Source organism: Vigna unguiculata, chromosome 7 (genome assembly GCF_004118075.2).
Source record: "Vigna unguiculata cultivar IT97K-499-35 chromosome 7, ASM411807v1, whole genome shotgun sequence".
Classification (NCBI taxonomy): Eukaryota; Viridiplantae; Streptophyta; class Magnoliopsida; order Fabales; family Fabaceae; genus Vigna; species Vigna unguiculata.
The window spans coordinates 28,026,127-28,049,711 of NC_040285.1; the positions used below are offsets into that span (position 1 = coordinate 28,026,127).

The 23,585-nt window shown below is 27.3% G+C and overlaps 1 protein-coding gene across 1 annotated transcript; it reads right to left on the reverse strand.

The window, feature by feature from the left end:
* Nucleotides 1–4,582: 4,582 nt before the first annotated feature.
* Nucleotides 4,583–8,101, reverse strand: LOC114189777. Its single transcript, XM_028078464.1, has 2 exons — nt 7,815–8,101; nt 4,583–5,346 (listed from the first exon to the last, which is right to left on the reverse strand). Exons 1-2 carry the CDS (start codon nt 7,980–7,982, stop codon nt 4,813–4,815), a joined length of 702 nt encoding a protein of 233 aa, XP_027934265.1. The 5' UTR covers nt 7,983–8,101; the 3' UTR covers nt 4,583–4,812.
* Between the last annotated feature and the right edge of the window lie 15,484 nt (nt 8,102–23,585).

A 23,585-nucleotide genomic window follows, 5' to 3' on the forward strand; every position in this document is an offset into this window, starting at 1 on the left:
GTAACTTTTTATTTTTTGGCATCTCCATCCGAACTCTATATAAAATATTACGAGCGATTTGAACTCTACCAAATTCGTGTATTTGAAAGTCTATGCCTAATTTATCAAATTTAAAGTCATAAAAAATAGTTTGGGTAATCACATTTCTCTTTTATCCAAATTCCATCCTAAATTTATTTTTCAAATCTTTCAATATTATGGTTTTCGTTACTGTTATAAAAAAAAATCAAAGTGTATATATATGGTTACTTTTATATATTTATAACTTTACCTTTCTATATATATATATATATATATATATATATATATAATAAAAGGTTAGACATATAAACCAACGAAAAAAACATTAAACTCTTACATTTGATCCATTTCAAGATCTATCAACTAATAATTCAGAAATTCTGAATTTCAACAAAAGTAAGAAAAATTATTTAAAAATTATTAACACAAATAATTTTTAAAACGACTATATAATTCTAATTGTTTATTATAATTAAAGATATGTAGGCATATTTTGAGCTAAAAAGATAAAACGCAATAATTCATTAACTTTTTTTTTTCACACAAAACTAATCGTAACAGTTTTATTCTTCATCTAAATAAAATATTTTTCTAAAAGTTAAATAATAATATACTTTGTAGTTAACTTTTTTTTAACATGTATAAATATTCTAAAAGATTATAAATAATTTAGTTAATTAATTATATGTAATTGCTTTTGTAACATACTACAAATGTTAACAATTCCTTCACATAATTGATTTCTAAAATTAAACTTTGTTTGTAGACAAATTCTCCTAAGTTTTTTTTTTCTACATTTTTTCAAAGTAAATATTGAGGGTCTTGATCATTAAGACAAATTATTGACACTAATTTCAATATTCAAATATCTTTTATGGAGATAATCTGAAAATATTCAATAGCAAAATTATGAATCTAAGAGATAATCATACCTCCTCTAATCTTAAATCTTAAAAAATGTGTTTGTAAATATTATATATAACTTTTAATTTAGCAGGAATTTTTATAAAATGATACCATGAATTTCTCTTGCACTAAGGGGCTGGACCACTTTTTGAAACATTATATGATACCAAATCAATTATGATAAAATTATGCTTCCAAAATGTATAAGAATCTCTTGGGCACATGATTTGTGACTCTTGTTTGCTTCTTCCGAGGCCTTTAGTCTAAAAGCTAAAAAAGAATGGTAGGAGTGAATGATGACGTGAGAGAGGATCTTATGTGAACAAAGTTTTTCTTATTTTATATTCTTAGAAAAATAAAGTTCATTTATATGTTAAGGACTACCTCAACCTTTTTATACATGATTCAACGTTCATAATAGAAAAAGAAAAATCAGGTATTCAATATTTGTATGCAGATTTTAAAAAACATACCCATGCAAATGTCGTATTTCAAGACAATTTTTTCCTATAATAATCTTGATGTTCTGTGTTCATTTCCTGCATAATCGTCCACTACATTTTTTTTTCTCATTCAAGCCACCATCTTTCAATATTAATATATTTTCCCACCTTTTTTTTTTTCAATATACGATTGTTTTTTGTCTTATAAATTAAATTTTAATTTTATTATATTGACAAAAATCTCCTCTCCTCCAATTTTCAGAACTTCACCATCATTGCTTCCACTTATGTTCCCAAATCTCTCCACCACCAAACCCAACAAATCCCACGAAAACCACACTTTGACTTTAATAGTATTTATAAGACAAGACAAGATGTTGGACTAGTTCAAAATTCTCCACCTCCATTTTCCATGGAGTGCAACATTAGATGTTTCTTTTAAGTTTTTTATGCCCAACCCCTTCCTCATATGGGCAATGCGTTGTTTTTCGACTTTAGATTCTCTGTTTTTTTTTTTTTGTTGTTGTTTAATGTTCAAAATACATTGTTGATTTATTAAAAAAGTATTTAATATAAATTAAAATTAGTGTTCATAAGTATTCAAATGACCATAAAGAGAAAATACCAAAATCTCAATAGGAATTCAAGTTCATTGTTTTCCATATCACCCCTATAGTCTTCTTTCATCTTCTCCATATCTACAACATTTTTTTTTTCAAGATTTTTGCCTACACGTATACACATTTTAAAGAGAAGAAAAGGTATAGATGACATAATAATAAAGTTGATAATATAAATCCCACCAAAAATGGTTCTTTGTTTTTTCATTTGACCCTGCTTATTTTTTGTTCGAATATCAACAACCGTTAGTCAAAACATGTTGATTCAAAGAATATATATATATATATATATATATATATATAAAATTTCTTTACAATTATTTTAAAATAGATTATTATAAAAAATTACTTTTGATGGTAATAAACATTCAATTAAGTTCGTACTCATTTAAGTCCGCATCCTGTATAAATCCGTATTTGAAAAGAAAATATTTTCGGATCAATAATTCTATGACTTTATGCTCAGAAATAAATATGTAAGTCATTTGACTTTACATTAATCCTGGGTTTATATTAATATATATATATATTGAAAAAAATATATGAATAAAATAAAATAACAAGTTTCTTCTATAGCATATCTTTTATATCTATCATATATCTTATATCCCATATGTTTACTATAGTTATAAATTCTCAACACTCGTAATATTTCATACTGTAATTATATGACACCTAATATTCTATATTGTAATATGACTCTTAAAATTTTATAAGTTCGCATCCCAATTAAGTCTACATTAAAATCTCAAGATTAAAATGCGGACTTGAGCGAATGATTACTATACATGCAAATCCTTAATTAGAAACCAATTTTAAAAACTAAAAGTAGTTAGTCACTATACTGACAAATTTGTATACAATTTACAAAATTAAGAATTATTGGTAACTAAAATAGTCACTATTATAAATAAAAATATATATAATTGGTCACTAATTAATTAGAGATCAATTTAGAAACTAATCCATTTTGGTAACCAAAATCTAGGTAGCTAACTTTTAGTAACCAATCACTTTGGTAGTTAATTTGAAAAACCAGTTTAGTGACCAATTATAATATATTATTTTTAATAGTGAATATTTTAGTAACTGTACACCCTGGCGACTAGACTCTAGTCGGCCTATATGTATGCACGCGGTGGGCCAACCTCCGGGCGACCTATGTGTATGCACGCGGTAGGCTGACCTCAAGACAACCTATGTGTATGCACGCAGTGAGCCGACCTCAAGACGACCTATGAGTATGGACTGTTGGGTCGACCTCAAGATAACCTATGTGTATGTGCGTATTAGGCCGACCTCAAGCCAACCAAGGTGTGCGGATGTATTGGGTTTGGACTGGAGTCGACCTCATTGCAAGAATGTACTGTATCCGACTTGGAGCCGACCTATGTATTCCGATGCATTGAACGCGACCTATTCGGAAGGCCCAATTCACTTAAATCGTAGTCCCTCACTCCTCAAGATAACGACAAAACAGTCATGTAACCATATCCCCACAAAGGTTGGGGTAACCCGCACATGTCTACTACCTCCCATGATCCTAGGAGGACTGAAGTAAGGATGAGCTAGAGACATCTATAAAGCTAAGCAGCTGCTCTCCACCAATGGGAGGGAAATAGGACCGAAAAAGGCATGTCTAAAGAGAAACAAAAATATTCTTTTGTAAAACATCTGGCAAAAAGACTGAGTTGGGATCAATGTGCACCCAGATTCCCCTTTTGCAACAACAGTAACTAATAATTTTTAGTTTTGTAAATTAGTATCTAAATTAGTCAGTATAATTACTAATTATTAGTCATTAAAATTGGTCATTATTTTGAAATTTTCTTATAGTAAGAAATCAATAACACGTACCTGTAGTTTTATTGTTTTCCTTTAAAGTTATTTAACTTTACAAAATTCATCAAATAAACTTTATAATATCACATATCTCGTCATATAGCTAACAATTATCAACTTAAAATTGTTATTGGATTTGCTTTTGTTCTTAGTAAGCAATAGTTGCTTAAACAATCTGCTTTTTTATTGATCACTTTATATATAGCCAACACTGTAGGAAAGTTAAAGTAACTAACTACGAAGGTTAAGAGAGATATTCATGGAAATTTTACATATAGCATCCAGTTTGATTAAGTCAAAACTTTATCTTTTTTTTTCTCATCTTATATAACCATCACAAAAAGAAATTATGGGAAAATTATCTGTTTCCAAATCCAATGTATATATAGTAAGTGGAAATAGAGGTACACGCACATTAATAAAGTTTTATTTGTTTATGAAAAGTAATAATGAACGTGTAACAATAAAGCTTAGACAGAACATTCATTTTCTTAAACAAAGACTTGGTGATTAAACTCGTGGTTCACATAAATTAGCCCTTATCTATTTGTCAACCACTCCGAGAAAAGAACAAAACAGCACTGTCTAGCATTATTATTATTTAAATAAAAAACCATTTCGTACAACAAATTTCCACTGTTTTTTTTCTAGAATCAAAAGAAAAAGGTGTGATAAGTTTGAAAGTGTAATTAATGAAGAGAGATGCAAATGAAACATTATTAAAGGAGTATAGTAGTTCAAGTCTTTTTCTTTAGTGGCCAAGGATATAAAAGCTTCCATTAGACAACAGCTAATAACGATAATCACAATGAAAGATACATTAGAAAAAGCTAGTTGAATTATTGAGGGAAAAAACGCTTCAGCATGTGGCTGTGCGAGTAAAACACAACACCTTTACAACGTTAAAGTTGTAAAACGATGCAACCTAGTTAATGACCTATATAAACATATTACTATTATTACCTTATCTATATTTACTTTCAAACATAGTTCTCCCCTTTCTCGTTCTTGACAACCTTGGTCTTGACAGTTCCACAAACAATGTCGAGGTTGTAAAGCACTGGTATCATGGCGACAGAAGACAAGAAAACGAGGACAGGCCCAAAGATCCAAAGAAGAAGAGGAAGAGCTGAGTAGAAGAGCCTGTTGCCAACAGTGCTCAAAAGAGTTCCCTTCTCCAAAAGCTCGGTCAAATACTGGGGTGTGACCATGGACATGACATCTTGTGGTGTGCAAATGAGGATGCTTAATTGATTGAAAAACCTAATCGACAGGGTGTGACAGAAAAACGAGAATAAGAATATGGTTAGCAGTGTGACATACTTGAGTGCCACCATAAACTCGCTGTGGGCTCCATACACAGCGTCATTCAGAGGCTTCTTCACACTGTAAGTGCTGCTTATCACAGCTGCCAAACCAGCAGAGAGAAGAATGGATGTCGTCGCCATAAGAGTTGATCCCATTATCATGTTACGAAGAGTTTGAACTGCTAAAATGTTCTTCTTTTCGATGTCCTGACATATTAAAAACGTGTCAGATAAACAATATATATGAATTTATAATTCTACCATGTAAAATCATTTGAATAACATGTAAAAAAAAAACATATTTATTTTCAGGTTTAGGTCATGTAGATGCGTGTGGTGTGTACTATATGCTTATTTGAATCATGTTTGATGTGAAGAGAACCAAACAGAAAGAAGACTATAGATGCCTTTATGCTTTCAGGTAATTTTGATTTTAGTCTTTTAAAAAATTTGTTTGAAAAAATATTCTTTCAAAATTCAAAAAAAAAAAAGAAAAAGAAAAAAGAAGAAGAAGATATGTTTATGTTTAAATACTAAATATGAAAATTTAAAATTAAGTTGATTAGAAGTATGATAATGCTTGTGCCGAACACATGGTTTAATTATTTATATATGATGTAATTAAAGCAGAAACTTATATTCCTGGGAATCAATTAATTGATGAAGAACTAACTCTAGAAAAAGGGTGATCCACTTTGTGATGAAGAAGAGACCACAAAAACAAAATGCGTTGTCGTTAACCTACTTTATTTATTTATTTATTTATATGAAGTTACTAAGGCACTTTTATGAGAAAGTGATTGGCCATATTTTGCAAAAGGCACCCCAGACATTGTGATAAAAAAAATCCAAATCCCAGGGTAGCCAGTAGTATTCAGATTCTCCGGAATATTCATATTTGTATGTTTGTCATTTCAAGATTCTAAACTGATAAACACCACGCCAAACACAGGGCCCTGGAATCCATTTACTAAAGCAATATCTTTGAACCTGGTCATGCTTCATTATTAATTATTGATAGGAAGTTCTAAGTTAATTAGAGATAAAATAATTTTATAGTACATAAATGGATGTAAATTTTGTTTTATAAATTGATTTTGTGAGATTGAATTAGATCTAAAATTTGTTTCCTTTTCTAACATGATATCAAAGTTATAGTCAAAATCTATCCTAATAAAATTTATGTAATCTCATGCGAGATATATGTATATAATAACCACTTATTAATGTCTGGTTATGTCACTTAAAAATAAAATAGATTTTATGTAATTGAGTTAGACTTAAAATATATTTTCTATAATTATTTTAAAAATTTTAAAACAAATATTATTTATATTTTTTCCTTCTACTTATGTCTACTTCCACATGTGTCAGATATTGTGCCTTAGTTTAAAACTAATTTTAATCATGCACTAAATATTCATAGTGATAAGAATAATAAAAAATATTCACAAAATCTCTTCCCCGAACCTCGCAGCTTCAAGTGGAGGCTTGCTTGGCACTGGGCCTAACTCATATTGTAACATTTCAACTTTTGAATTAAAAATAAAAAAGTATTTGCAAGCAATGCAGTGATTCAATTTAATTAGTGAACCAAACGAGGATGGAAGGTATTGGGCATTTCAATTTTCCAATAAAATCATATTTAATTCTTATACGTAATAGCAGTTATTTCTTGTTTGAGTATTTTTTTATTTTTTATTTTTGTTATATTTTGTCTCTTATGAACTTTGGAACCACAGCGAGGGACGTAATTTACCATTTATAAAAAATACATCATTACTTTCAGAACATTAAAACTAGAATCTTTTCTTTATAAAAATCGGAGGGACTCGAACATAGTTTACACGTTAAATCATTCTCTTTATTTAAACACAAACCAAAAGAAATAAACATTCCAAGAAGCGTTTAAACAAAATTTCTAAACACTTCGTCGTTTAATAATGATTTAAAATGGACAAAGAGAAAACATTGCAAATTCAAATAAAATTATGGCATGACAACTTATATAATGTAATTAATATATATATTTGTGTGTGTTTTTTATTTATAATGACATCATGTTTAGGCATGAGAAAATTTTAATATTTGTAAATGATTCTGATATCCAGGTAAGATTTTTGTCTTAATTTTGTTTTTATTAATTCAAGAGAATGTATATGTCTTCAAAATTGGTGTTTAGTTTGAAATAAAATTTTCTCTGCATATACAAGCAAGGTGAGTAAAATGGAATAAAAGATGAAAGAACTGTGTGTGCCCTTATTCGCAAACTTAAAATCTAGCTTAGAAAGATTAACCCAAGATAACGTAAACAAAAGGGATAATTATTTTATAATCACTGGAACGGTCAATTCCATAGCAAAATATTCGAAGAACACATTACCCTGAACTTGCAAAATATACCTTTTTTTTCACACATCTTTATTAAATTAGTAACATAACTATTGAAGAGTGTGGGCAACAATGATATCAAAATCTGTCGCTAAAAGCTGTAATAGAGGTTTAACTTATCTGGGCCACTAGACTCATGCATAACCAATAAGATCATTCATGGTTTCAATATATATCAGAAACAAAAGAAACTAAGAAAACCAGAAACCAGTTTAAAGCTTCCCTTGAACATGAAACTGAAACTGAGAAAATAATGAGAAAAGAGAGAAGGATGAAGAGAATACCTTCAACATGGAAGGGACCCATGAGCGTCTTCCATGAGTATTGATTCCGATTATGGTGGAAGAAGGTTGCGTACGAACCTTATTCCACAACCAAACATGATAACCAATGGTTATGAGAAATCCCAATGGTACCAACGCCACATCCAAATAGTATTTCTTCCATTCCATCTTAATCTCTTCTCTGCAAATTTCAAGAGATGTGTGCTGTGTTGGCTTCTCTTTTCAATCACCCTCTGCAGATTCTTTCTATGACACAAGTTTGGTCAGTTTTGGACTAAGAAGTTGCATTTATAAGAGAAAATCACGTGAGTGGGGTGCAATTTTTTGTCAGACAGCGTATCACTTTTTATATATATATATATATATATATATATATATATATATATTTCGTATATATTACATAACATATCCAAGGTAGGGGAGATTGCAGTAGAAATATGTTTTATTGGTAATTAAGAATGTTTTTTTAACAATAATTATTTTGAGTGTGGAAAATAATATAATAAAAGATGTATTAAAATGTGGGGAGTGGAAGAATGAAATGGCAAAAGATGCTGGGAAGTACACTTTTTTGTAATGGCCGTGGTTACTTAGTGGTAGCGCTACTAATGGAGGTTAAGTTATTGGCATTTGTTTATCGAAATAAATAATTACGCACACCAACGCCAACTTATGTTGGTTAATTAAAGTGATTGCTTTTCTGGTTGTAGAATCAGGAATACAGATTAAAATTGTACACTGAGATTAACTTATTCTGGTTAATTGAACCACGGTTTTAATATTGTTACCACCTTTTTTTCTCTCTTTTTTAAGTAAATTGCTTTTTATTCCATTCATAAAGGTTCATGATATTTACTCTCCAATCCTTTGATATGAACAATTGCAGATTTTGTTGTTTAACATATTTTAGCGTCGCCTCCCTTTAGCTGACCCTTTTTAGCATTGTATTTTCATATTCTGATTTTTATAGAAAAATTATGAGAATATTTAATATTAATAAGTCAACCATATAAAAAAATCTGAAAGTACTTTTAATTTAAAATCCAAAAATAAATGTTTGTATGTCACTTAAATTTTTTTCCTCCTTTTTCTCCTCTTCTTTTTTTCTATTCCTCTTCCTCCTTCTTTTCTTCTTTTCGTCTTCCACTATTCCTTTTTCTCCTCCATTGTCATTATTGCCTCCACCAGTGTTATTGTTCCTCCGCCATGTTGTTATTGACACATTGTCCCCGGTTCACCGCCTTCCACTCTTCTCCTCCTCTTCCCCCTTTTTATTTCTTTTTTCACACATTTCTACATAACATTCATCATATTTGATGAAAAATTTAGCATCAATTTTGCCGATGAATTTATCAGCTCAAATAAAGAAGTTCTACATTACCAAAGAATTTACGGCTAGATTTTAAAAAATTCAATTACGGACGAATATTATGATCAAAACTCAAAGTAGAAAAGTTAATGTTATTTTATCGACAAAATCTATTGATGGAAAAATTCGTTAATAATAACAATCATAGATTATTGACGAATTTTCACGACAAATATTTAATGATAAATATTTTCATCAATAAATTTTGTTTTACCAATAAATCTATTTTTATTGATATAATTCAGTTGGCAACTAATAAATTTATTATAATGATGTTAAATAACAAAATGACGACGAGACAACGAACCAAAAATAAAACTTGAATAAAATAAAATTTAGAGTTGTCACCATAATTTATTTTGAAAAATTACAAAAAATAAAATAAAAAAGATAAGACAAGGTATGTAAAAAACCAAATTTTGGGTCGGTAAGTCAATTTTGCGTGGGGAATGTATTAGCACATCACAGCGACCGTCCTAAAATGGTACCTTTAATTAAACATGCAAAAGGACGTTGTTTTCAAAATACTTAATTTTGCACAAAAATAAAACACTATTAAAAAGAATAAAAAATAATATTTTATTTTTTGGGTCCGACAAGGATTAACCTCATTCTTATATATTTTCATTCAAATAAAAAATCAGGGACCACATAATTTTAAATGAAAAACTTATTTGAGAAAATATTTGATTTTTATTTGGTGAACACGACAAGAACTGACCTCACTCCTACGTATTTTCATTCATAATGAAAAATTAGGGATCACGTAGTTCTCAATGAATCTTTTTAAAAGAATATTGATTTGATTTTTTTATAATTTTAAAAACCTTTTTTATTTTTTGGGTATTTTTAATTATTTGAAAATGAGTGTCACGAGACGCGAGTGGCCGAATGGACAAAGTAAACAAAGAATACTATTATTTTATATTTAGTTCTTTATATTTTTTCAATGTTCTCTGAAAAAAAATTGAAAATTGATGTCACGCGACGCGAACGGTCGGACAAACACTAAAAGAAATGAAGAAAACTATTTTTTTATGATTTTTAGAATAAGATATTGATGAATAACATAACTAATGTTCATAAAAAAGAATGCCAAGATTAAGTGTTAAATAAATCGCGTACAAATATAATGAAAAATTGGGAATGCATATATCAAAAGAAAAATATTGGCAGTGACATTCCTTCTAGACTTTTCAATTTCCTTCCTCTATCAATGTCACTCTTTCATTCCTTACCTTAAAACTTTTTTTTTCTTTTTTCTTATTCTACCTCCTTCTCTAAGATTTTTTTATTCTCCCAAGAGAGGTAAAAAGAAGGTGTGTTTGTACGAGAGGTGATAAGTAGAGATGGCAAATAAACCCGCCCCCGTGGGTATTGTCCGAACCCGTACCCATTTTGACAGGAATCTCCACATTAACTTGGTATTGGTATGGGTATGGGTATGGGGAATCTCTGACTTTTTCAATTGGGTATGAGGATGTACATATCCCTGCCATAATACCCGTTCCCATTTAAATTATTAAAATATTCACAATTAATTAAGTAACCCTATATATATATATATATATATATATATATATATATATATATATATATATATATATATATATATATATATATATATATATATATATATATATATATATATATATATATATATATATATATATACTTTCTATTTTTTATTTCTTCTAATTATTTGGTTTGTCATGAAACTCATTCACATCTCTAATATATTTTTCATCTTATCACAACCTTTGTGTAATTATGTTAAAATGATGTATGTCAATTGAAAAATATTTATGCCTCACATTTGAATATTTTTATTATTTTTTAATATTTTAATTTATTATATATTTTCCTTTTACATAAGAATGTTTAATATTCTCAATTTAAGGTAATATAAAAAAAATTATTTACTTATTATTAATAATTTTTGTTTAATTTGAAGAACTTTTTTGTTTCGTTAAAATAATTTTCATTATTTTTCAACCATTGAGTATATATGTTGATATTTGAAGAGTTTAGTTTTCTTAGATCTCTAAGATATTTTTCATCTTATCATTCCCTTAATTATATACATTTGATTTCCTTTGTGCGATTTCTTTCAACAGTCTCTCAAATTATTTCTAAGACACATTTGTTTATTTTTTAATATTTTTATTTATTTTTTATTTTCATCATGTAGAATAATATTTTGATACATTTTGTCTAACTATTTTTTATTTTCTAAATCATTATCAATCATACTGTAATTTTTTTGCGTTAATTATATAAATAACTTTTATTTATTACAATATAAAAATTTAATGTAATTGTCATGAATATTTTTGTTGTCAGTATCCAACATATATTGGAATTCAAAAGATACAAAACCTATGTCAAAATTTTATTATTATGTTTATTATTTATTTTTTGTGTTATTTTGATTAAGTGATGTATTATAACTTTTATTAGTGTATAAAAGAGATTCATTAGAATTTAAAAAATTGAAGTAAACAAACATTTAAAATATATTTTAATTTGAATATTTTTTTCCTTTTATATTTTTTAAATATTTTTTAATTTTATCAACTAAGTTTCATTAATGTTTGTAGTTTGCAAATATAATAAATATTTTGGTTCTCATGAAATTTTATTTGGTATTCTAATATAAAATGTAAACAATTATAATTTATTTCAAAGTATTTCACATGGAAGAAACAATCATCATTCTAATATTGAATATTTGATAATATTATGTTTACTTTACCGTAATTTTTTTTCTTTTATAAAAATTAATATTGAAGTAGCTAGAAAACGGGTATGGGTATGGGTACGAGATTATACCCGTTATCCGGTGCGGATAAGGATGGAACAAAAGTTTAATACCCGTTGAGTTTGGGTATGGGGATAGGGATAAATTTGTTCAGAGATAGATATAAGACAGTGAAACTCGTCTCTGTCTCTCCCGTTGTCATCCCTAGTGATAAGATAGGAATAAAAATAAAGAAGTGTAGAGAATATTTTAATATTTTGTTCGATTCTTTTTTTCATATGACAACCAAAGTATTTATATACACACATTACAATCTTATCTAATTGTAGCCTTAATTATAATCAACAATATAAGAAAATAATGAGTCATGATAGCATTACATTACAAGAATTAAATCCCAATAAATTCGAGGACAATATCAATCATCATTAGTAATTATTATAATCGTATCATTATTTCCTCAATAAAAAACAAAGGGAACAAAGGGTACAAAAGCAAAGAGTTAAAACGAAAATAAATTGGGTTGTTGGACTCAAGGAGGGGTGTGATAATTAAAAATAAATTGAGTTTTTCCTTCTTCTTTTATTCTTTTTCTTTCTTTCATACCTCCCTATCTTTTTTTCTGTTTTTTTTTTGCTAAAATTAAAATTTGAAAATCTTTGAAGACAATGTTATTTTACCTTTTTTATTTATCATTAATTAAAAAATATTTTTTATTTTTTATTTATTTTTTAAATAAATTTATGTATTCGAACAAAACTGGACTTGACAAGTAAAACGCTCTTTTAAAATTAAATTAAACTTAAAATATACTCTATAATAAAAAAGAAGACATAATTGTCCAATAAAGAAATCTTAACAAAATCTAACCAGTAAAAAGTACTAATCAATCATGTGTAATGCGGTAAAGAAAACATTAAGAAATGAAACACATCAATAATCAAGTAACAAACCAAAATTTATGATAGAAATCAAATAATTATAAATTCAAAGAAACCAAACTTATCCTAGAAAAATTTAAACATAATTCGGGTAAGGAATATAACTACTTAAAAATAGTCATTTTCTTTTAATGATTAACCAATATATCCTCACATTAATCATTATGTTTTAAAAATGCCAAACACTTTAAAATTCTTAACAGAACATTTATTCTGCACTCCTTTGAGTTGATGGAATTTTGCAAGGATAAGACAATATATTAATAGTGAGGTTGAATTTGAACTTGATTAGGTATAGGCCAAGTGAATCAGAGATGAGCATTAGTTTATATTAATTTCCATTAATAAGAAACTGTTAGGTTTTACAGAGGGGGTTTCACTGGGGAGAACAACACCAATGAGATCTGAGCCCAACCACATAAGACATTGACACCACTCTCAACCCAAAACCTTAAGGCAATGGGTTTATGGGCCTTGATCCTTATATGGTGCTCTACTTTCTCAATACTGGTCAATGTGAGACTTAGACTCACACTTGGATTCCTAACATTCTCCCCCTCAAGGGTGAGTCCCTTCAACCACATTGGTACACTCCCCCTCCAGCGGAAGCATTCCCAACCACGAGTACCCCTTCTCGTACCGCCGTTCATCTTAACGGGACACGCTTACCTGGAACTCTTTGCCAGGAAGACTTTCGATACAGGGACCTTACTGCACTCGTCTGAACCGATTTTTAACCATCGGCTCTGATACCACTTGTTAGGTTTTACAGAGGGGGTTTCACTGGGGAGAACAACACCAATGAGATCTGAGCCCAACCACATAAGACATTGACACCACTCTCAACCCAAAACCTTAAGGCAATGGGTTTATGGGCCTTGATCCTTATATGGTGCTCTACTTTCTCAATACTGGTCAATGTGGGACTTAGACTCACACTTGGATTCCTAACAGAAACTTCTCATAAGGCACGTTTCTTAGTGGGGGCAATGATGCAAATCAATATGATATTTTACACAGTAAAAAAAAATACAAAAACAATGCATTGCACATTCTTAGTGTCAGGTTTTACAGAGGGGGTTTCACTGGGGAGAACAACACCAATGAGATTTGAGCCTAACCACATAAGACACTGACACCACTCTCAACCCAAAACCTTAAGGCAATGGGTTTATGGGTCTTGATTCTTATATAGTGCTCTACTTTCTCATTTCTGGTCAATGTGGGACTTAGACTCACACTTGGATTCCTAACAATCTCCCCCTCAAGGGTGAGTCCCTTCAACCACATTGGTACACTCCCCCTCCAGCGAAAGCTGCCCAACCACGAGTACTCCTTTTCTGCCCTTTTCTGTACCGCCGTTCTTCTTAACGGGACACGCTTACCTGAAACCCTTATCTGGGACCCTTGCCAGGAAGACTTTCGATACTAGGACCATACTGGTACTGCACTCGTCTGAGCCGGCATTAACCATCGGCTCTGATACCACTTGTCAGGTTTTACAGAGGGGGTTTCACTGGGGAGAACAACACCAATGAGATTTGAGCCTAACCACATAAGACACTGACACCACTCTCAACCCAAAACCTTAAGGCAATGGGTTTATGGGTCTTGATTCTTATATAGTGCTCTACTTTCTCATTTCTGGTCAATGTGGGACTTAGACTCACACTTGGATTCCTAACACTTAGAAATAGCCATATGTCAGAATGTATTTTTTTTACATTTTATAAAATGTGATAAAATTAACCTTTATATTTCTCATGATGTGGTAGAGTGTTCTGATTTTTTTTTATAACAGTTAATTATATGCAAGTTCTTTTTACAGCTACTATATATAGGTTAAGATATAGGCAGGCCTTCCTATTTCAAAATTAAAATATAATTGAATTCAAGTCACGATGTTGCCATTAGTGAATACGCACCATGTGAATGTGGCACACAATAAATTCAAATCTTGTTTACATAGATTATTTGATATTATTAATTAAGGTGCGAATAACCAAACCCATACAAAATTAAAAACTATCCAAAAATAAGATAATCTATTAAATTTTCGATTTTTTTAATTGATTTAGATTTATTTTTTCAAATAGAGTGGTTTAGTTTGATTTCCAATTTAACATTTTAAAATCTTGAATTGAAATCAATTGTTTAAATATTATTATATTATTTATTATTTCACTTATATATGAAAAATATATATTTGGGTGAAAAAAATAATGTGCTTAACTTTGTTCAAGCTTATAAATCTATGGTAGAATATTAATATAAGGGTTTAGTATGTTTTTAGTCCGTGAACTTTAATCTAAAATTGGAATTCATCTTTATCCGAAATTTTGATATATTTTGGTCCCTAAAGTTTAGAAATGAATGAATAGAGTTCTTTTACCAATTACATTAACTTTTTTTAGGTGTCAAACACACCTCTCAGCAGATATTGAATTAGGAATGTGTCAAATGGTGTAAACAATTCCAACACTAATATGAAAGTATTCGACACGTCAAAAAAATTAACGTAATTGGGTTTAACGGACTATATTCATTCATTTTTAAAGTTTAAAAACAAAAATGTATCGAAGTTTCAGACAAAAACGAATTTCACGTTTGGATCAAAGTTGAGTGACTAAAAACATATTTAACCCTTAATATAATATATTTAGCCCATAAATGAAGTGATGGAGAATTTAAAGAGTTGTCGTAGTTTTATGAAATGTTTCATTATTAACTTTCGATAGATAAGTGTTAAAATGAATTAAAAGATTATTGGAAACAGTGTCAGAGCATTGTGGAGAGTAGGCATGGCCTCCGGAATTTTTTTATTATAGGTAATATATTATAAATTACTAATAATTAAATTAAATATTTTTATTTTTTTCATAAAATATAACATTTAATTTTAATAATTATTTTATTTTGTTTTTAAAGAGAAAAATATCTATAAATTTTTTTTCTCATTTCTTATTTATTCTCTTTTATTCTTGAAGAAAGAAAGATGTAATTCTCTTGTCTCACTTAATAATGAAATATTCGTTTAATAATTTATTTCATGAGCTTTTTGTATATTAATTTTTTATTATATGAACATAGAAAAAAAGTATTAAACTGTGTATGAGAGATATAAGATATATGATAGATATAAGAAATATATTAGAAGAGGAGGAATTTTTCAGAAAATAAAGTTACAAAATTATTAATCGGAAAATTTTCCATTTCCAAATGCGGATTTAGACGGGATGCGAACTTAAATGAGTCCGGACTTAAGCAAATATTTATTGTATTCTGAGAACTGCTCAAATGCTCTACCATTAATGAACCATCATTATTTCAAATTTACTAGCTTCCTAATAAGGAATGTCTTGGTCAAGAAATTTTTAGACTCGAATAACTCACTTAATCTCTTCTATAAATTGTAAGCAAGAGTCTCATCTGACACATGATGATAAATAGATTGATCTATCATTGTCTGACCACGCCAGTAGTTTTCCTATATATCTTCTTCTAATCTCCATCATATTTATATGTTGTTTTAACACTTATTCCTCAATAGGATGCATATTGAATATAGGTCTTTCAAAATAACAAATCTTCCATTCGAGATTTTCATATTAAATAATTTGTAAAATTCAATTTAATCATGGTTCCTGCACCATCATTATCTCCCATTTAATGAGCACAAACCAAAGTTCCTAATCGAAGCTCTTGTACCAATTGTTGAGAAGATAACAAAATTAACATATAAACAAACTAAAGCAAAACCCACGGGAGTAGAGAGGAAGTAGCAGACACCAAAACTTTTTAACATGGAAAAATCTTAATATGGAAGAAAAATCCTCAGACCCTAGTCCAGTAAAATTTTCCACTAATAATAATTAATGGGTACATCACAAGTTCTCTTGTAACTTTCAAGGATCAATAAAACAATATTATTTTCACCAACAAGGTGAATAAAAAACCCTAATAGGTATTTAAATAAACAACAGATAGAACCTCAATATATGAGATGAAGAATAAAATATTTTGTCCAAGGTAACTTCTTTGCACAAACTTGCACATGATAAATTGGTTGCTCTTTTCTTCTTCTTCACTCTTTGTGATAGTTTTTTTTTTTCTTTTCACAACAGAGACACTCACAACTTCTGTCTCTCGGTCTCTTACTCTATTTTCTCTCTTAACAAGTCTGATAGAAAAATTGTATATTTTAAATTATATAATGGTCTGAGAACCCATAAAGAAAAATATTTTTTTTGTTAAATCAGTGTCGAGCCAATAAATTAGTGATCCATCTACCATAAAAATATAACTTTAACAAATAGGAAGTGAATTAAACAGTTGTGAGTTACCATGAAGAAAAATTAAAAAAGAAAGATTACCCATTATGAAATAAAATACTTAGTAGTTATTTTATAGTAATAAATAATTAACCCCTATTTAATTTATAACTATAAATTGAATTGAAAATAATAATATTTTGAAGAAATTGAATTTTCTTCTCCTCAACGTGTTGAATTACTTTGGTACTCTCCTTAGTTTAGAAGTAGAGAGTACAACTTTTTATGTTTTTTTAATGAAATGGTATTCTCACTTACCATAGCATCTAAACAAAAAGTTTACTTATGATGATATTACTTTTTCATGCTTTTAATAAAGTAGTATCCATTTGATCGAAATAGTCCAAGTCAAAGTTTCATATTGGATAGAATAGATAAAGTTAAACACTATATAAAAATAAAAGTTCATAATATCATTGACGTAAAGTTTTGGTGTAAAAGTGGTATCAAATACCTTATATGTGTAATATTAATGTCATATATATATATATATATATATATATATATAATATGATTATATATATATAATATGATTATAACCAAATTATATGAAAAAATATATAAACCCAAAATTATTATTATTATTATTTTATTTAAAATATTAAATTAAATAATGACCAAAAATATAATTAAAAGAGATGAATTCGTTGAAAAAAAAGTTCTTTAAAAGTTTTAAAGAATATATTACTTTAAACTATCGATGATAGGAAACTTTTAGTTGAGTGGTTAATGAACCTAAAGAACAAAAAAAAATTAAGATAATAAGCAAAAATAAAACTAAAAGAACATACAAAAATTTGTATACTATTTCAATTCTTTCCAAATCTACATTCCATTAATTCAGACAACCTGAACTAAATTTTTCACTATAATATTAACTTATCTAATTATAATAAACAATTATGTAACTAGAATAAGATACATAATCACTTGAAATATTCTTCAAGAAAATTATAAAGATAATTAGAAGACTCAATTACCTACAACATACCAAACACCGATGCACTAAATTTTCAGATTCAAACATTACTAGAAAAAAAATGATATATCATTAGATGTGTGACACGTTTTACAAAAAGTTATCCTATGACATCATCAACCTTCCTTGGTGAACTTTGAACAATTTTCTTTCAAAAGAAAAGAAACATGTAAAAGTACTTTTTATAAAAAATATCTAAACCACATCAAAGCTCTTTTGGTTTGAAAGATATGAATTTGTGTTTTTGAAAAGGAAATGACTTCCTTTTTAAATCTAACTGGTTAAGTTGTTCATTCATCAATCCAAAAAACATTTTAATGTTGGTATGCACTTAATCGATTATTTATGAAAGGTTGAATTTAAAAAACAAAATGTCTGTTATCCCAGCAGTAGCAGGAGGTGTAACTATTGATGCATAGAATAATCTTTTAATTGTTTGATAGTAATATCAAGCAGAAATTTTTTTAGCAATCTGTATCAAGTTTAAACTTCTTTCTTGCATGTGTGCTCTTCCAAACATACATTGGAGAATAAAACATAAAAGTTGATTAGTAGCGTATTTTATCGAATGAGTAATTTTCTCACCTATTATGAATCTCGTTAGTTGACTTATTCATGCATGAACAACCTCACAGTTAATCCTGTTTAAAATTGATTATCTATAAAAATTAGCATTTAGATTGGCTTTATTGATTATGAGAATCAATTATTCATTTTTCATAATTGATTATCTGTCAAATCGGGTAAAATTCAGGTCTAATCTACCTTGAACTAATTGACTATAAGGTGAACATAATCATTATTATGTTTAAAAAGACAAAAAAAAATCAATTTTTAAATTTGGTCAAGATTATCTTAAAGATTGATTCATATTTTTTACTTTTGATAATACTAAGATAATAATTCATGTAAAAAGGAATTGATATCACTAGAGAGAATAAATAAATTCACTTTGTGGTTATTGTCTGAAGTTGTTCTTTTTTTATGGAAAATTTTTGTATTGATTAGGTGTGGATATGAATATGGAGGATGCTCGACTTTTTTAATTGAGTATGAGTAAGGGGATGGGGATGAGGATGTACATATCTGTTTTGTCCTCATCTCCATCCCTAGCATAATACTCATCCCCACCATATCTCGATCCCTATTTAAATTTTTAAAATACTCACACTCTATTAACTAACCAACCAATATATATATATATATATATATATATATATATATATATATATATATATATATATATATATATATATATATATATATACACACACACACACACATTTTCTATTTTTTATTTCTTCTAATTGTTTGACTTTTCATGAAATTCATTAGCCTCTCCAAGATATTTTTCCTCTTATCACAACCTTTATGAAATTATGTTCACATGAGAATTTTTAACCCTTTCAATTTAAGTTTTCAATAGCATAAACCTTTCATTTAGTAGGTAATATAAATAATGTGTCATCTTTATTCTATTATTATTAATTTTGTTTCATCTGAAGAACTTGTTTGTTTCGTAAAAACAATTTTCATTATCTCTCAACCATCGAAGTTGATATTTGAAAAGTTTTATTAGATCACTCGGGTATTTTTTATTTTATCATACCCTTAATCATACTTTTTTTTTTGTGCGATTTCATTCAATGGTAACTCAAATTGTTCCTCAAAAGTGTTCTTCTTATCTTTTTTATATTATCTCTTGAAATATTGGTATTCATAAGGTTTAGAGATCATTCGTTGTACTCAATCGATCTAACGGGTTGTTATATTGAGAAGCGCATATTATTTTGTTTTGGCCTGTCTAGTAGAGGCGTTCTCTCTCTCTCTCTAAGGATAGCGTTATGTGTGCCTCAACTCAAGATATTTCTATTCATTTCCTTGTTTATTTATTATTTATTATTGTTATTATAATTGTTGATCTCTAATTAATATTCATTGATTCATATATATATATATATATATATATATATATATATATATATATATGTTTTACTGTTATTATTGCTCTAATAATTATTATATTATTTCATATTTTTATTATTAATAGTATTATTTCTTTAATCATTTCATAACATTTTACAAATTTAATAAATATTTTGGTTCTCGTTAAATTTTATTTGGTATTCTAATTTGAAACGTACAATTATAATTTCTTCTTTCTAAATATTTGATATTGGAGAAACAACCTTTCTTTTAATATTGATTTTTTTATAACATTATGTTTCTTTTACCATATTTTTTGTTATTTTATAAAAATTAGTTCATGAGTACGGGTACGAGTATATATCCTTTACTCAAGTAGATGGGGATAAAACAAAAATTTGATACCCATTCACTTTAAGTATATGGATGAGGATGAATTTGTTCTTTAGGAATGAGTATGAGATAGCAAAATTCGTCCTTATCCCGTTCGATTGCCATCCCTAAATACCATGAGTTGCATGCATCATGATTGGCTAACAAAATAAATATTCAATAAATTTTAGAAATTTATAAAAATTTAAATTTAAATTTTTTAACTATAAAAATTATTATAAACAAAATTTGAATGATTTAATTGTAAAAGAAACTTTCTTTTACTATTAATAACATGATAAGTGTACTCTGTATTTTATTGGCTAACTATATTTTTAGTCTTTGAACTTTGACGCGAAGTTGGAATTGATCTATCTTTCAAATTTTGATACATTTTGGTACTCAAACTTTAAAATAAATGAATATAATTCTTTTAACCCAACTATGTTAAAAAAAATTAAGTGTCAATCACATTTGATGATAACATTTAAGTTGTTTACACTGTTTCACATGTTCTCGCTTCAATATCTGTTTGTATTTGACACGTTAAGATTTGTTAGCATAACATAATTGGGTTAAAAGGACTATAGCCATTCATTTTTAAAGTTTGGAAAAATATATCAAAGTTTTGAACATGACTGAATTCCAAGTTCATGTCAAAGTTCAAAAACTACAAATATAATTAACCTTTATTTTATTTATAGACTTAATTAGTACCATCATCCCTATATATATCAGGTTCTTATATATTTTTGTTTACTCAATTGGGTGGTTAAGCTTTTTAAAATGACTCAAGGTGATAATTTTCATTTAATTGACATTAAAGTTATAAGGAAGATGTGACATGTCAAAAATTAAGCCTGCCATATAGTTTTTAAGGTGTCACATGTCGTGTCTAAGGAGTTTCAATGTAGAAGATGACCTTAATTTTTACACATATTAGACTAAATTTTGATATGTGACACCTTCTAAACAACGTTATGCCAATTAACAAAAGAACAAAAAGGATCATATTGAATCTTTACAAAAAATAAAAACGAATATAAGAACTAAAATAAATCAAAGACCTAAATATAATAATTATTATATGTATATCTTAAGATTCATTGTAAATATATTAACCAGTTAATAAATTTAATGATATATTTTATAGTAATATAATATTTTCTGGAAAAATTATATTTTAATAAGATAATTTATAATTTATGAGTTCTTTACGACATTTTTAATATATAATAATTAAACCATTCAATAAAAGTTGTTCAATTTTATATTTCCAATTATAATTCTTTATTTTTATTTAATATAATGTATTTTTAAAATAAAATAAAAGAAATAAATGTAACTTTATTAAAATATATAAGAAACAAACGTCATTTATTAGAAACTATATAAAAAATATTGAAGAGTTGAATGTGTTATTTAAAAGTGTGAGTCTCCTTTTAATAAAGGTATATTAAACAGTAAATGTATATTTTAAAACTAGAAAAGAAAACTAGGAAATATATAAGAGTCCTTCAATTGAAGAGAGATAAGTGAAGTTCTTTTATTTTTATTATATAATAATTTTAATTTTTGTAATAAATTTTAATATTTTTTTAATTATCAAACAGAATTAATACACACTATTTATAATTTCTATTTAATTTTTTATTAAATATAAAAGTTATTATTTGGATATTTTAATAAACAGATAAATATATATAATTAATATTCTATGAATATTATATGCTAAGAACTTATTAAAATCGTGTAATTCAATGTTTATCTTGTATAAATGGATAGATTTTTAAAAATTAATAGGGGTGATAAATGAATAAGTCATGCTCTAAAGTCTTGTGTACACTTTTTTTTTTCATGTGTCAAAGGTGCACTCACTTGCATTGTTCTTTCTTTTGAACAAAAAAAAATTGATAGCATGTTCTTTACTTTTTGTGCAAATCGTCTATACTTGTGTGTTTTCTATATTTTGGTTAGAAATTGCGCTTGTACATGTTTTTTATTTATTATTTTTAAAAATAAGGTTTGTAATCTTTTTATTTGATTTTGTAAAATTATGTATTTTTATAATATTTTTCTTTATTCTTTTGCAGTTGGGTGTGTTTTCTGTATTTTATTAATTTGATTTTTTTTAAATAACTTGGATATAATATTTTGATTTATTTAATATTATTATAAATTTAAACATTTTGGTTAATTAATGAAATTAATTATACTAATTGAATATAATTTAGAAAATTGTAAAATAATAGTAGGAGATTCAAGTCTTCATAACAACAAAATAAATCAATAACTTAAAAATAAATAAATATCACAAAATATATTTTTATTATATATATTTTTATAATAAAAATATTTTTTTTAACTTATTTTAAATCGTGCTGAATTTTGTCTCTTCTCTGAGACGCCATGTAGCATCATATATGCCACAAATTTTGGCTCATAAATTAATTGTCCATTGATGACGTTCTTCTCTTCCAACAATTATTATTGTCTTGGAATCTGGATAGGCTTATGGAATCCACGAGTGTTACAATATAAAAATACACATAATATATTATTATTATTATAATCAGCATGCAACTATGCATTCTTTGGCTCCTTTAATTTATCCAATCTTATTAAAGAGTTGAGATGATGCTTTTATGGCTTTAGTAGGCTTTAATAATATAATTAAAATATAACTTTATTTTCATGTAGCAGTATTTACTTGCTTTGTAATAGAAAATGTTAAATATATTTTTAACTTCTAAATTTGGAAGTAAAATTAAAATAAAATTTATTTTGATTTGAATTGAATTTTTTATATATTTTAGTTTTTAATTCTAAAAATAAATAATTATAGTTTTTTAACGCAAATATATTAACTATTTTATGTGTTAAATAGTTTTTGAAACTGACATTTAAATTATAAAATGTAAACTAATATAAATAATTCAAATGTTAAAATAAATTTAATCTAATTAGATTATAAAAGAAGGGTTAAATATATTTTTGGTCTCTAAGTTTCAGTGAATTTTGAAATTAGTTCTTCTTCAAAATTTTACATCAATTTAGTCTTTCATATTTAGAAATGCGTGAATTTAGTCATT

Bases quoted from the DNA above. Each gene is read 5' to 3' on its own strand.
- LOC114189777 (XM_028078464.1), bottom strand. From the start codon at position 7,982: ATGGAATGGAAGAAATACTATTTGGATGTGGCGTTGGTACCATTGGGA. The intron at 5,347-7,814 runs GTATTCTCTTCA...TTAATATGTCAG, and splicing joins GGGTCCCTTCCATGTTGAAG to GACATCGAAAAGAAGAACAT.